This window comes from Ascaphus truei, chromosome 13, assembly GCF_040206685.1.
Source record: "Ascaphus truei isolate aAscTru1 chromosome 13, aAscTru1.hap1, whole genome shotgun sequence".
Lineage (NCBI taxonomy): Eukaryota > Metazoa > Chordata > Amphibia > Anura > Ascaphidae > Ascaphus > Ascaphus truei.
This window is the reverse complement of record NC_134495.1, coordinates 2,041,974-2,057,325: the sequence shown is the minus strand read 5'-3', so window position 1 is coordinate 2,057,325 and position 15,352 is coordinate 2,041,974. Positions and strand designations below refer to the sequence as shown.

General features: G+C 49.5%; 1 protein-coding gene across 1 annotated transcript in view; it reads left to right on the top strand.

The window, feature by feature from the left end:
- Nucleotides 1-10,957, top strand: part of SRRM4 (serine/arginine repetitive matrix 4) — a 120,876-nt gene extending 109,919 nt beyond the window's left edge. The window contains exons 9-13 of the mRNA XM_075568069.1: nucleotides 2,476-2,792; nucleotides 4,805-5,029; nucleotides 5,747-5,857; nucleotides 6,693-6,836; nucleotides 9,694-10,957. Of these exons, the coding sequence (XP_075424184.1) occupies nucleotides 2,476-2,792; nucleotides 4,805-5,029; nucleotides 5,747-5,857; nucleotides 6,693-6,836; nucleotides 9,694-9,946 (1,050 nt within the window). The 3' untranslated portion in view covers nucleotides 9,947-10,957. The remainder of the gene's footprint in view (nucleotides 1-2,475; nucleotides 2,793-4,804; nucleotides 5,030-5,746; nucleotides 5,858-6,692; nucleotides 6,837-9,693) is intronic.
- The last annotated feature ends 4,395 nt before the right edge of the window (nucleotides 10,958-15,352 follow it).

The window sequence follows — 15,352 nt, the reverse complement described above, 5'->3', positions numbered from 1 at the left end:
GTATATATACACATATATATATATATATATATATCTCCCCCTGTGTTGCAGTGTCTGCTGTTAGTCTCTGCTTTTCTGATGCTGAGGAAGCTTCCCTTGGGAATAGGAACATTCGATTTAAATGGACAACTAAAAAAAAATGAGATATTTATATTTTAACTCGTTGACGGTATTGGAGTGCTAGTATTATTTAATTTTGCGTTTGGACTATAACCAATAGTGGGACTGATATGATGCACCCGCCACCCCTGTACGGGTAATTTATGCTTAACGCATGCCCCAATTTTGCAGCCAAGAGACTTGAGTAAATAGATGTCATAGTGAATATTCTCAGAAGAGGTTCTTCTTACTGGAGATTTCCAGCTGACAAACTGGAGCACAGCAAAGTATCAGATTTATCCAGGATAAATCCAGTTTGAAAAGGGTGTTTCTAATATTGCCACAGTTTTCCAGCCAACAAATATTTATCAATGGTGCCTGTAGCTTCTGCAAACAAACCCTTGTTTATTCGTTCAGTTCTTTCACTGTAACATGATAAGGTCAGTTACGATAAGGGCATTTATTGAACGTCTCACTAATTGTGACTTTGGGCCATTGTGTAGGATGCTTGTAATTACAGTGACCTCTGCACAGATTTCCAGTCATGCTGACGCCTTAAATATACAGCTATAAAAAGGCAAACGCAAAATAATATTAGATGATTCATAGCAGGGCTCACATGAGCAATTAAAAATCAACACTGAAAAAAGACTGTATCGCATCTTCATCAAATGTAAAGAAAGTCTCAATCTAGCATTTTACAGCGAAGGCCGATCTTGTGTCAGAAGATTGTTTAGCAGCTAATACTGGAAGAATTTGTAATGTGATACAGGAAAATATGGCCCAAATCACAATCTGATATACACCGGGAAATGTACAGCACGTGCAGTATATATCTTGATACATTGATGCTAAGAGCTGCATATTCAAAATACCTTGGTGCATTAGACTAGAACAGTGACTCAAAGTACAAAGTAAATCAGCATTGCAAAGGATCAGCAGTTTAGTTTTGCCCCTGCCAAGAAACAATATACTTTTCCTTCATAGGGGGAAGTGATCCCTGAAATGAGGATTTCTTTTGTACTTGGAGTTACTGTTCTCCTCTTATGCTCTAATGCAATACTATTTCTTGTATACAGATGCGGACTGTGTATTTCTCCTATTCTGGGCTACAGGATTTTTATTTAATACGTAGACAAGGCATTTCTTTGATACACTAGCACCGCTGCAAATACATACTTAGTCAGGACATTTTTCTCATGTGCATTTACAGAACTTTTAAATATTGACGCTGCCTATGAATCTAATATATGTTCAAAATTCCTCTTAGTGTATTGTTTTACATCATAAAGACAATTTGACTTCCTAATTGTAGGAAGAATTACCATCTGCTTCCAAATCCTCTCCAATGTTCTGGCCATTATAGGTTATTTATACAAGATTGCAAGATTTAGATGAATAAAACCAGAATCACCTGCTGCTACCTTTAAAACCCCGGTGTTGCAGCAGTGAATATGGAGAGTACCGGCCTGCGCGTGTATATACATTTTCCGTCCCGATCTTTGAGTGGGTCTTCTGGTTCTTCAAACCGAGACCGCCTGTACAGGTTGTGTACTGTTGCAGGATGAAGTTGTTTGCAGATTCCAGTACAGAAAGGATTTATGACACTGAAAGTGCCATGCTAGGTGTTCTCATTCCTATATATCTATACCCAGAAACCTGAGCCTGCAGTGGGAACGCTGTGTGATGTATTAGATATTGAAGCAAGTTACTGTGTGGGATGTGTATGTGCAATCTTGACTGTTTTCTGCATGTACAGTCTGCCTTCAACATACAGAACATCATTTATATTTATAAATCAAGACTGGGCTAGACCCTCCGCTGCTCTAAAGCAAAATGATATCCCAGACATAGGTCTCCATTGCATCAACAGGTCCTGCTTTGTCTCTTTGATGCATTGATGAGATCTGTATTCCCCAGTCACAGATAATTATATTAGATGCCGCAGACTTGTGCATAAATATAAGGCTGCAGCCCTTCTCTTCTGCCACCCGGGTCCCAGTTGCAGCTCCAATACTTTATCATAGAGGAAGACTAATTACACTGAAAGCGATACTGGTTCCGCTTTGCGTTCCATTCTTTGCACTGTATATGGGTGCATGCCAATATTTTGCATGGTGTTTATATCATTGCAATTCTCTCTCATCTGCAGAAGCCTCTCGGGGCTTTCTGTAAAGATGTCTTTGTTCTCCTCTTTCTCTTTTGTTTATCTCTGCCAGCTCCTCTCTCTATCTCCTTATTTTCCTTTTTTTAGTTAATAAACTATACAGTATATCATGAACGCTAAAAGAACCAATACAAGACTTGTTATTAAGTTACTTGAGTTGGATTCACGTTTTGGGTTCAGCCTATGTCAACGTTCCCTTGTGTTTTCAGATTTCCCAGTCAGTCCCCGGCCTTTTGGTCACAGCAGAGGTTCACGGAGGTTGTCAGAAGAAAGGTACCCACGAGTATGACTCGGGGAACGATACATGCTCCCCTCCTTCCATGCAGGCGACCTCGTCAGGGTTGAAGGTCACCCAGGACAAAGGCAGCCCGGCCCACCAGGGCTTTGGACATGCTCTGTCCTCCAGGAAACCGCCAAATGGCCACAGCGACAACATCTCTGATTCAGGGAACTCGTCCGCCAGCTGTTTCTCTTTCACGAAGGATGCAGCACATCTGTTGGGAGATGCACAGAGGCAGGACAAGAGGTGAAAACCGAACGCTATGGCACAGCCAAATCAGTACAACCAGTTCTGTAATGTCTTTCATTTACCAACCTTGTTTTCTTCTAGAGCAAAATGTTATGTACGGTACCAACAATTAATTACAGGTTTGTCAACGTATATATAGCCTCATAACTATATCACACCTGTATCTAGATTTTCTCCTTCTTAATTTTATTTACGAGTTGTCAACCTCGATGAACTAAAAACAATGAGATTTGGGGGTGCTGGGCCATGGGCGGGGGGGTGGTGGGGTATTGGACGGTCAGTAGTGGGATGACGGAATTCCTCTCCATGAGGTAGATTTGTATAGTGTAAATAAGTATTCATACATACACACATATATACCAACATGTATCTTCAGATGGTGAGGAGATTTTGCCCTCGGAGCGCATGGTTTCTGCCCCCTCTCAGACTTCAGCAATTCCTCTCATATTCGTCAGAGCTGCAGGGCCCACTCTATTGTTTGGAAATTAATTAGACCTGTCTAGCAGCCTCAGGAAGGAATGAAGAGGGGAAACATACACACGTTTAGCTTATACCTGTATAGTTATTATATTTATCAAGGATGGGCACACAAGCTCAAATTTTGAAGAAATGTAAAACAAACTATTTCCTGCTTATGGTATTTTCATAATTGTTTTACAAATGTAGAACCAAAACCAATCTACATAGTAGATGAGGTAGAAAAAGACATACAGGTGCGTCCAAGTTCAACCGATGCTAAATTTAGACGACAGATACTTTATCCCGTATTTGTATTTACAGAGGAAGGCAAACAAGAAACCCCAGTGTTATATCATAGAATGATATAAGGGAAAAAAGAAATTCCTTGCTGACTCCAAATATTGGCAATCAGATTACTCCCTGGATCAACATTCTTCCCATGTTTACTTATTTGGTATATCTTGATGTCCAACCTTTTTTAGAACAAATCTATTGTATCTGCCATCATAGACTACATGGGTAATGAATTCCACATTTTAACTGTCCTTACTGTAAAGAACCCTTTCCTTTGTTGCTGATAAAATCTCCTTTCCTCCAACCTTAAGGGATTACCCCGAGTCCTTTGTACTGCCCTTGGGATGAATAGTTCTTTTGAAAGCCCCTTGTATTGTCCCCGAATATATTTGTATATAGTTATCATATCTCCTCTTAGACGTAAACAAATCTAATTTAGTTAAATGAGGCCTCTCCTCATAAATCAGATTGTCCATCCCCTTTATTAATTTGGTGGCTCTTCTCTGCACTCTCTCTAGTTCCAGAATGTCTTTTCTAAAGAGTGGTGCTCAAATTGTATTCCATATTCAAGGTGTGGTCTTACTAATGCTTTATAGAGGGGCATAATTATATTTACTTCCCTTCCATCCATTGCCCGTTTAATGCAAGATAAGATCTTGTTTGCATTTGCAGCTACTGCATGACATTGGGCGCTATTGCTAAACCTGCTGTCTACAAGCACTCCTAAATCCTTCTCCATCAAGGATTCCCCTAATTTTTCTAATTTTTAAGTCGCCTGTTTATTCTTGTTTCCCAAATGCATAACCGTGCATTTATCTGTATTAAATTGCAAAACATTTCAGAACTACACCACCGCCTGCTGGCCAGAAGACTGAGACTTTTCGCTTTGTGTGCGAGTCGGTAGTACTGCTCAGAAGTGGTGCAGATCTTGTTGGACTCAGGGGCTTCACCTTAGGCAGGTCCAGGGTTTATTAGGAGAAAGGCTTCATGCAGATAGACAACTCCAAAGTATGGAACCCCATGTCATCGCATCATAGGAAAATAATGGGAAGGGATCATGGGAGGGGATTTATAACTTCCTCACTGCCAGACGTAAGCAAATGTGTGAAAAGAGAGTGTTTACTGTAAGAGAGAGAGAGCCTTTCAACATTTGTCTTCCTTTGCTCCAACAATAAAGTTGGGAGTATCCATTATACATAATGCATCGGGAATATTTTGATTAAATATCCCACATGGTGGATCTTCTTGTTCTACAGAGTTCTATCCCCATGTCTGGGCTGCTTGGAGGAGCAGAAGCTCATATCAGACCTATCGCCTGACAGAAACTCTCCACATAGAGCACCAGCAAGGAACTCCTCACACTCTAGCAGCAGGCGGTCTTACTCCCGCAGTCCAAGCCATTCCGTCAGCTCTTACTCATCACACCATAGGTCTTCTTCAGCTAGAAAGTCACGAAGGAGATCCAGCTCTTCTGAGACAAGGTGAGATTTAGCTAGAACCTGGTGGTTGTTGACAGATAGTAAACATGAGACAGACACAGGTATATCCCATTCTTTTATATATTGTGTCTATTCCAAGTAACTTCTCTGGAACTCCTGCTATGGTTCCTACTAACAGTGCACATATTCATCACAAACAAATCACACAAAAATAACTTAAGACATTGACGCTAATCAACAGACAATGAAGAATAAATCCCAAAAGGTTTTGTGCATGATAATGTAAAACCAAAGTCTCACAGCCTCAAACTTTGTGTTAGAAAATAGCACAATATTTATTAGAGAAAAAATATATACCGTAGCAAACAACAGGATTTTATCTTTAATAAATCAAATGTGTTCCCTTTGCCAACATTTTCCAGCCGGGGGACTTGGATAATAACTTGCATGAGCTGGAGCTGTCCTCTGGCGCTAGAATATGTCTAGTTCAGTAGCACCACTTAGTGCACCTGGCCCATGTGCTTCAGGCACCATCATTAGATTGTAAGCTCCTTGGTGTACAGACTCATTGTACCAGCAAAATGTTATGTACATTACTAACAACATTGCCAGCACTGTACAAGAAAATAATCTATTCGTATTATGCTCTGTAACTTCTGCTTCCATGACAGTGCTACCTCTCAATTAAAGAGCTACTGACCACCTGCCTCTGACCAGCTCTTGTATATAGTCCTCATCTCGGCTCACGGTATATTCCAGGTCCTACTCACGATCTCCCAGCCATTCTTCCAACTCAGGCAGAAAAAGCCCTGGAGGCAGAAGTTCAAGGTCCCGTCGGAGTCCAAGTTACTCTCGCTCCAGCCCCAGCAGGTAACGCCTTACATAGCAGTTAATGACAATGAACCCATGGATTGGTAACAACGGGCTTGACCCTCTTTGCTGCCGGCGACCCTTTCCATTCCTCCCTCTGAAGCACACGAAGGTTTTATACACGTACGTGGCAGTTTAGAGCCCACGTTTGTGGCTTATTGTGCTGAGGTCAATGTCCACGTGTACTGTAAATAACAGGATGAAGTATCATGGCTGCTTGGTAGTAAGATTAACCATTAGAATAAGACAGATTAAGTCAAGGTCTCTAAGTCCTTGGACATCTCACTTGAATGGGACAGTCGCCTTCATCAGTAGGAAAGGAAAAGTAAAATATCAAAGTTAAGTATAAGGTTTTTCCTTGGTCTTAAAAACAATTGGTTTGGAAGCAGTAAGAGGAGCTCGTGGAATAGGAGACACCATCTACTACTATAGAACGGTGTCAAACTACAAAGATATCCACGTTTGTACAGCCGTACGATAAATGTGAACACTCACAGCTAAGAGACAAACACCATCACAGACACAGTGATCAAGTCAGAACGATCTTACAAGTGTTTCAAGGGAGGATCCTCTACTCTTTGGCTGAGTCTTTGGCTGAGTCTTTGGCTTGCTTTTTTCTTTGGTATTTTCTTACCCGTATCCCTGTGAAAGAAATTGCCAGTTCAAGACATTAAATCAGCAGAAAATGATCATTATACAACTTGTATGGATGGGGTTACTGTGCTGGCTCTCGGAGAGGCCCACGGGCATCGCTCACCAGTGGTTCTATGTTGCCAAGAACTTGTCTCATTATATTTGGCATAAATGCTAATGATAAACTTCCATGTTCCCACAGGGACCGTGAGTGCTCAAGGAAGTATGGTTCCACCGAGAAGGAAACGTGCAAAGGAGCTCGCAGAAGGCGACGCAGCTCCTACTCTCCGATGAGGAAACGCAGGAGAGATTCTCCAAGCCACCTGGAAGCCAGAAGGATCACCAGGTATGGAATAAAGTGGTGGGAAAACAGGCAGGGGGGCGCAGCAGGGAGGGAGCAGGCAGGAGGGCGCAGCGGGGAGAGAGAGCAGACAGGAGGGCGCAGCAGGGAGAGAGAGCAGGCAGGGGGACGCAGCAGGAGGGAGAGCAGGCAGGAGGGTGCAGCGGGGAGAGAGAGCAGGCAGGGGGACGCAGCAGGAGGGAGAGCAGGCAGGAGGGTGCAGCGGGGAGAGAGAGCAGACAGGAGGGCACAGCGGGGAGGGAGAGCAGGCAGGAGGGCACATCATGGAGAGAGAGCAGGCAGGGGGACGCAGCAGGAGGGAGAGCAGGCAGGAGGGGCAGCGGGGAGAGAGAGCAGACAGGGGGACGCAGCGGGGAGAGAGAACAGGCAGGGGACGCAGCAGGAGGGAGAGCAGGCAGGAGGGCGCAGCGGGGAGAGAGAGCAGGCAGGGGGCCGCAGCAGGGTGGGAGAGCAGGCAGGGGGGCGCAGCGGGGAGAGCATGCAGGGGGGCGCAGTGGGGAGGGAGTGCATGCAGGGGGGCGCAGTGGGGAGGGAGAGCAGGCAGGGGGGCGCAGCGGGGAGAGCATGCAGGGGGGCGCAGTGGGGAGGGAGAGCAGGCAGGGGGCCGCAGCAGGGAAAGTTTGCGACCCCTGATCTAGACTTTACTTTTTTGAGAACAGTTCCTGCTGTCGCATGTTTACCTAATGAAAGCCTTAAACACCCAAATACCGACACACTGCGGATCGGCCGGTTCCTTGGGTCCGCTGCGGATCGGCCGGTTCCTTGGGTCCGCTGCGGATCGGCCCGGTTCCTTGGGTCCGCTGCGGATCGGCCCGGTTCCTTGGGTCCGCTGCGGATCAGCCCGGTTCCTTGGGTTCTCTGCAGATCGGCCGGTTCCTTGGGTCCGCTGCAGATCGGCCAGTTCCTTGGGTTCTCTGCGGATCGGCCGGTTCCTTGGGTCCGCTGCGGATCGGCTGGTTCCTTGGGTCCGCTGCGGATCGGCCGGTTCCTTGGGTCCGCTGCGGATCGGCCGGTTCCTTGGGTCCGCTGCGGATCGGCCGGTTCCTTGGGTCCGCTGCGGATCGGCCGGTTCCTTGGGTCCGCTGCGGATCGGCCGGTTCCTTGGGTCTGCTGCAGATCGGCCGGTTCCTTGGGTCCGCTGCGGAGCGGCCGGTTCCTTGGGTTCTCTGCGGATCGGCCGGTTCCTTGGGTTCTCTGCGGATCGGCAGGTTCCTTGGGTTCGCTTCGGATCGGCCGGTTCCTTGGGTCCGCTGCGGATCGGCCGGTTCCTTGGGTTCGCTGCGGATCGGCTGGTTTCTTGGGTCCGCTGCGGATCGTCCAGTTCCTTGGGTCCGCTACGGATCGGCCGGTTCCTTGGGTCCGCTGCGGATCGGCCGGTTCCTTGGGTTCTCTGTGGATCGGCCGGTTCCACAGGGACCTCTGCGGATCGGCAGGTTCCTTGGGTCCGCTACGGATCGGCCGGTTCCTTGGGACCTCTGCGGATCGGCCGTTCCTTGGGACCTCTGCGGATTGGCCCGGTTCCTTGGATTCTCTGCGGATCGGCCGGTTCCTTGGGTTCTCTGCGGATCGGCCGTTCCTTGGGTCCGCTGCGGATCGGCCGGTTCCTTGGGTTCTCTGAGGATCGGCCGGTTCCTTGGGTCCGCTACGGATCGGCCGGTTCCTTGGGTCCGCTGCAGATCGGCCAGTTCCTTGGGTTCTCTGTGGATCGGCCGGTTCCACAGGGACCTCTGCGGATCGGCAGGTTCCTTGGGTCCGCTACGGATCGGCCGGTTCCTTGGGTCCACTGCAGATCGGCCGGTTCCTTGAGTTCTCTGCGGATCGGCCGGTTCCTTGGGACCTCTGCGGATCGGCTGGTTCCTTGGGTCCGCTGCGGATCGGCCGGTTCTTTGGGTCCGCTGCGGATCGGCCGGTTCCTTGGGTCCGCGGATCAATCTCAAAAAGGGCGGGTCACCTTTTCCAGATCTTTTTTTATCATTGATCAAATCCACCAGCGGATTGCAACTGGAACAATCTGCCAACACACACACGCGCACACACACACACACACACACACACACATGTACACACACACAAAGACGCACACACACACACACACATGTACACACACGCGCACACATGTACACACACACAGCTACAAGAGTCTCCAGGTAGAAGATATAAATGTACTAAGACTGTAGTTGCAGTAACACCTGGGATAATGTTTTTCCTGACACTTCTTTATTTCAAGCTGGTGATTTTTTTTTATTGTTGATTAGATATTAATTAATTACACTTTACTTAGATTTATGTCACTTTTTATACTACAAAACAAAAATCTATACATATCTATAGACTGATATATATAGATAGATATAAATGTGTGTATATACATATATATATATATATATATATATATATATATATATATATATATATATATATATATATATGTGTGTGTGTATATATGTATATAGAGCCTGATGCCATTTATGTAGGAAAAGATACTATGTGTCCCTAAACAGATACTTGGTGCTCATAGCAATGGGAACAGAACTGTATATCGTGTGTGCATGTGTGTCTGTGCGTGTGTGTCTGTGTGCGCGCGTGTGTGTCTGTGTGCGCGCGTGTGTGTCTGTGTGCGCGTGTGTGTGTGCGTGTGTGTCTGTGTGCGCGTGTCTGTGTAATATACAGTATGTTACAGTATAATGGCAGGAAAGCAGCCTTACATTGTGTACAAATAGAAAGGAGATCTCAGCACAGACCTGTCCTTACATGGCCCTGATGACCTAAACCTCCTTGGCATCTCAGCAATGGAAATCCATGGCAAGCTGTGATAATGTGTCTGTCATTCTTCTCCACGCAGTGCCCGCAAACGTCCGATCCCGTACTACCGGCCCAGTCCATCCTCCTCCAGCAGTGTCAGCAGCAGCCTTCCCTGGTACAACACCCGCAGCTGGTCCAGGAGCCGCAGCTACTCCAGCACGAGGAGCAGCAGAAGCCGCAGCCCGAGCACTGAGCAGAGCCGCAGCAGGGACTCGAGCGCCAGCTCCTGGGAGCGCAGCAGGAGCCGGAGCTGGAGTCAGAGCTCCGATTCTTGTGACAGCACCAGGCGTTGAGATGTCCCTGAGGCTGCCCTGGGCTTCCATGTTATTTAGAAGACCCTCCGGAGCGGGGCTACTCAATTATTTATCACGGACATCCACTGTCCTTTCACCTGATATTTGTAGGGTGTAGACAATCAGACACATGGCAAGGCTCCCTCTCTCTAGTTCAGTTATAAGCCGTGCAGCAGGGAGGGGGAAGAGGACAAAGCTGCTCCCAGGGCCTACTTGCCCCCCCCAGGTTAAGTGGACTTGAGGTCTGGATGCTAATTGAGTAGCCCTGTTCTGGAGTAGCCTTGTTCTGGAGTTTCCCAGCACCTATCTATCCAGCCCCTGATAGTCCCACTGACTCAGTGACACGTGTGGAATGGCAAACATGTGGCTCCATCACCCCTCACATTTCTAGATGTCAAGTAGACTCAGCTCCAGGTTACCATCCCGTCCTCTTACTCATGTCACCACTGGACAATATGCTCCGTACATACATGATGGGTGCATCAGCTTCATCTAAGGGTACCACCTCATGATGGGAACATATAAGGGGGACTTACTGGAGTGTGAGCGAATATTGCAGTTTGCATATGGTAAATGGGGGTTATTTGACCCCTTCAGTGCCAGTGGGGCCTAGAACAAATTGAAGGGATTAACAATTACAGCATTAAGCAGATCTCAGCTGCAAAACAGGGTAAAAATGGGTTGCAGCTACAAAGATATCTTAGCTCTGCCATTTCACAGTGACTGCCATAATAAATGGTGGTGTTAAAAGCCTCAGCCCAGGCCCGAGCTTGCAATGATTCCAATGTCGTTACACATCCAGGCTGCACTAAACCCGTGCACTATTTATTTCTTTATTTATTAATATTATTACGTCATTTATAAAGTGACAGCCGCCTGCTGCGCGCTCTGCAGATCCCCACATTTATAAAGTGACAGCCGCCTGCTGCGCGCTCTGCAGACCCCCACATTTATAAAGTGACAGCCACCTGCTGCGCGCTCTGCAGGTCCCCACATTTATAAAGTGACAGCCGCCTGCTGCGCGCTCTGCAGGTCCCCACATTTATAAAGTGACAGCCGCCTGCTGCGCGCTCTGCAGGTCCCCACATTTATAAAGTGACAGCCGCCTGCTGCGCGCTCTGCAGATCCCCACATTTATAAAGTGACAGCCGCCTGCTGCGCGCTCTGCAGATCCCCACATTTATAAAGTGACAGCCGCCTGCTGCGCGCTCTGCAGGTCCCCACATTTATAAAGTGACAGCCGCCTGCTGCGCGCTCTGCAGATCCCCACATTTATAAAGTGACAGCCGCCTGCTGCGCGCTCTGCAGACCCCCACATTTATAAAGTGACAGCCACCTGCTGCGCGCTCTGCAGGTCCCCACATTTATAAAGTGACAGCCGCCTGCTGGCGCTCTGCAGGTCCCCACATTTATAAAGTGACAGCCGCCTGCTGCGCGCTCTGCAGATCCCCACATTTATACAGTGACAGCCACCTGCTGCGCGCTCTGCAGGTCCCCACATTTATAAAGTGACACGCCTGCTGCGCGCTCTGCAGGTCCCCACATTTATAAAGTGACAGCCACCTGCTGCGCGCTCTGCAGATCCCCACATTTATAAAGTGACAGCCGCCTGCTGCGCGCTCTGCAGGTCCCCACATTTATAAAGTGACAGCCACCTGCTGCGCGCTCTGCAGATCCCCACATTTATAAAGTGACAGCCGCCTGCTGCGCGCTCTGCAGATCCCCACATTTATAAAGTGACAGCCGCCTGCTGCGCGCTCTGCAGACCCCCACATTTATAAAGTGACAGCCACCTGCTGCGCGCTCTGCAGGTCCCCACATTTATAAAGTGACAGCCGCCTGCTGCGCGCTCTGCAGGTCCCCACATTTATAAAGTGACAGCCGCCTGCTGCGCGCTCTGCAGATCCCCACATTTATAAAGTGACAGCCGCCTGCTGCGCGCTCTGCAGGTCCCCACATTTATAAAGTGACAGCCACCTGCTGCGCGCTCTGCAGATCCCCACATTTATAAAGTGACAGCCACCTGCTGCGCGCTCTGCAGATCCCCACATTTATAAAGTGACAGCCGCCTGCTGCGCGCTCTGCAGATCCCCACATTTATAAAGTGACAGCCGCCTGCTGCGCGCTCTGCAGGTCCCCACATTTATAAAGTGACAGCCACCTGCTGCGCGCTCTGCAGATCCCCACATTTATAAAGTGACAGCCGCCTGCTGCGCGCTCTGCAGATCCCCACATTTATAAAGTGACAGCCACCTGCTGCGCGCTCTGCAGGTCCCCACATTTATAAAGTGACAGCCACCTGCTGCGCGCTCTGCAGATCCCCACATTTATAAAGTGACAGCCGCCTGCTGCGCGCTCTGCAGATCCCCACATTTATAAAGTGACAGCCGCCTGCTGCGCGCTCTGCAGATCCCCACATTTATAAAGTGACAGCCGCCTGCTGCGCGCTCTGCAGATCCCCACATTTATAAAGTGACAGCCGCCTGCTGCGCGCTCTGCAGATCCCCACATTTATAAAGTGACAGCCGCCTGCTGCGCGCTCTGCAGATCCCCACATTTATAAAGTGACAGCCGCCTGCTGCGCGCTCTGCAGGTCCCCACATTTATAAAGTGACAGCCACCTGCTGCGCGCTCTGCAGATCCCCACATTTATAAAGTGACAGCCGCCTGCTGCGCGCTCTGCAGATCCCCACATTTATAAAGTGACAGCCGCCTGCTGCGCGCTCTGCAGATCCCCACATTTATAAAGTGACAGCCGCCTGCTGCGCGCTCTGCAGGTCCCCACATTTATAAAGTGACAGCCACCTGCTGCGCGCTCTGCAGATCCCCACATTTATAAAGTGACAGCCACCTGCTGCGCGCTCTGCAGGTCCCCACATTTATAAAGTGACAGCCACCTGCTGCGCGCTCTGCAGGTCCCCACATTTATAAAGTGACAGCCACCTGCTGCGCGCTCTGCAGATCCCCACATTTATAAAGTGACAGCCACCTGCTGCGCGCTCTGCAGGTCCCCACATTTATAAAGTGACAGCCGCCTGCTGCGCGCTCTGCAGGTCCCCACATTTATAAAGTGACAGCCGCCTGCTGCGCGCTCTGCAGGTCCCCACATTTATAAAGTGACAGCCACCTGCTGCGCGCTCTGCAGGTCCCCACATTTATAAAGTGACAGCCGCCTGCTGCGCGCTCTGCAGATCCCCACATTTATAAAGTGACAGCCACCTGCTGCGCGCTCTGCGGGTCCCCACATTTATAAAGTGACAGCCGCCTGCTGCGCGCTCTGCAGATCCCCACATTTATAAAGTGACAGCCACCTGCTGCGCGCTCTGCAGGTCCCCACATTTATAAAGTGACAGCCGCCTGCTGCGCGCTCTGCAGGTCCCCACATTTATAAAGTGACAGCCACCTGCTGCGCGCTCTGCAGGTCCCCACATTTATAAAGTGACAGCCGCCTGCTGCGCGCTCTGCAGGTCCCCACATTTATAAAGTGACAGCCGCCTGCTGCGCGCTCTGCAGATCCCCACATTTATAAAGTGACAGCCGCCTGCTGCGCGCTCTGCAGGTCCCCACATTTATAAAGTGACAGCCGCCTGCTGCGCGCTCTGCAGGTCCCCACATTTATAAAGTGACACGCCGCCTGCTGCGCGCTCTGCAGATCCCCACACGGACACTTTACATACAGAAATGTATTATACAAAACAGGGTTAAGAGCAAAAAAAAAAAAAAAAACTCTTGTCTCCTGAGCTCACAATCTGTTCGTGTTTGATTTGATGCTAAAACCCTTTGGAATGAGGGGAATGAGGCGCTGCACCGAAAGGTGTTAGCTAAACTCGTACAATGTTTAAAGGGTAAAAGCTTCTGGGGTGGAGGATTACAAATAGTCATTGCTATTGGGGGTGCAGAATATCGTGCGTTTAGAGACATAAAACATACATAGAAAATGCATTGGGTTTTTTACCAATTTCTTGGCCGGAAAGAGTCATGTATAATTGCTAAAAGGGGGTGCAAATACTGTACTAACATTTTGCTCACATGATTTCTCTCCCCCCCCCCCAAACAAATAAAAGGGCAGAAGGTCCCTGTTCAGAAGAGCTGACACTTTAAGAGGTGGAATGATGAGGAAGGATACAGATATATCAGTCGGAGAGGATGCTGGGGTTGTGGGGATGTAAGATGTGAGCATACAGTATCGCAGCGCGTTACGTGCAGTATCGCAGCGCGTTGCGTGCAGTATCGCAGCGCGTTGCGTGCAGTATCGCAGCGCGTTGCGTGCAGTATCGCATGCAGTATCGCAGCGCGTTGCGTGCAGTATCGCAGCGCGTTGCGTGCAGTATCGCAGCGCGTTACGTGCAGTATCGCATGCAGTATCGCAGCGCGTTGCGTGCAGTATCGCAGCGCGTTACGTGCAGTATCGCATGCAGTATCGCAGCGCGTTACGTGCAGTATCGCAGCGCGTTGCGTGCAGTATCGCAGCGCGTTACGTGCAGTATCGCATGCAGTATCGCAGCGCGTTACGTGCAGTATCGCATGCAGTATCGCAGCGCGTTACGTGCAGTATCGCATGCAGTATCGCAGCGCGTTACGTGCAGTATCGCAGCGCGTTGCGTGCAGTATCGCAGCGCGTTACGTGCAGTATCGCATGCAGTATCGCAGCGCGTTGCGTGCAGTATCGCAGCGCGTTGCGTGCAGTATCGCAGCGCGTTACGTGCAGTATCGCATGCAGTATCGCAGCGCGTTACGTGCAGTATCGCATGCAGTATCGCAGCGCGTTACGTGCAGTATCGCAGCGCGTTACGTGCAGTATCGCAGCGCGTTGCGTGCAGTATCGCAGCGCGTTGCGTGCAGTATCGCAGCGCGTTGCGTGCAGTATCGCAGCGCGTTACGTGCAGTATCGCAGCGCGTTACGTGCAGTATCGCAGCGCGTTACGTACAGTATCGCAGCGCGTTACGTGCAGTATCGCAGCGCGTTACGTACAGTATCGCAGCGCGTTACGTACAGTATCGCAGCGCGTTACGTGCAGTATCGCAGCGCGTTACGTGCAGTATCGCAGCGCGTTGCGTGCAGTATCGCAGCGCGTTACGTGCAGTATCGCATGCAGTATCGCAGCGCGTTACGTGCAGTATCGCAGCGCGTTGCGTGCAGTATCGCAGCGCGTTGCGTGCAGTATCGCAGCGCGTTGCGTGCAGTATCGCAGCGCGTTGCGTGCAGTATCGCAGCGCGTTGCGTGCAGTATCGCAGCGCGTTGCGTGCAGTATCGCAGCGCGTTGCGTGCAGTATCGCAGCGCGTTACGTGCAGTATCGCATGCAGTATCGCAGCGCGTTACGTGCAGTATCGCAGCGCGTTGCGTGCAGTATCGCAGCGCGTTACGTGCAGTATCGCAGCGCGTTGCGTGCAGTATCGCAGCGCG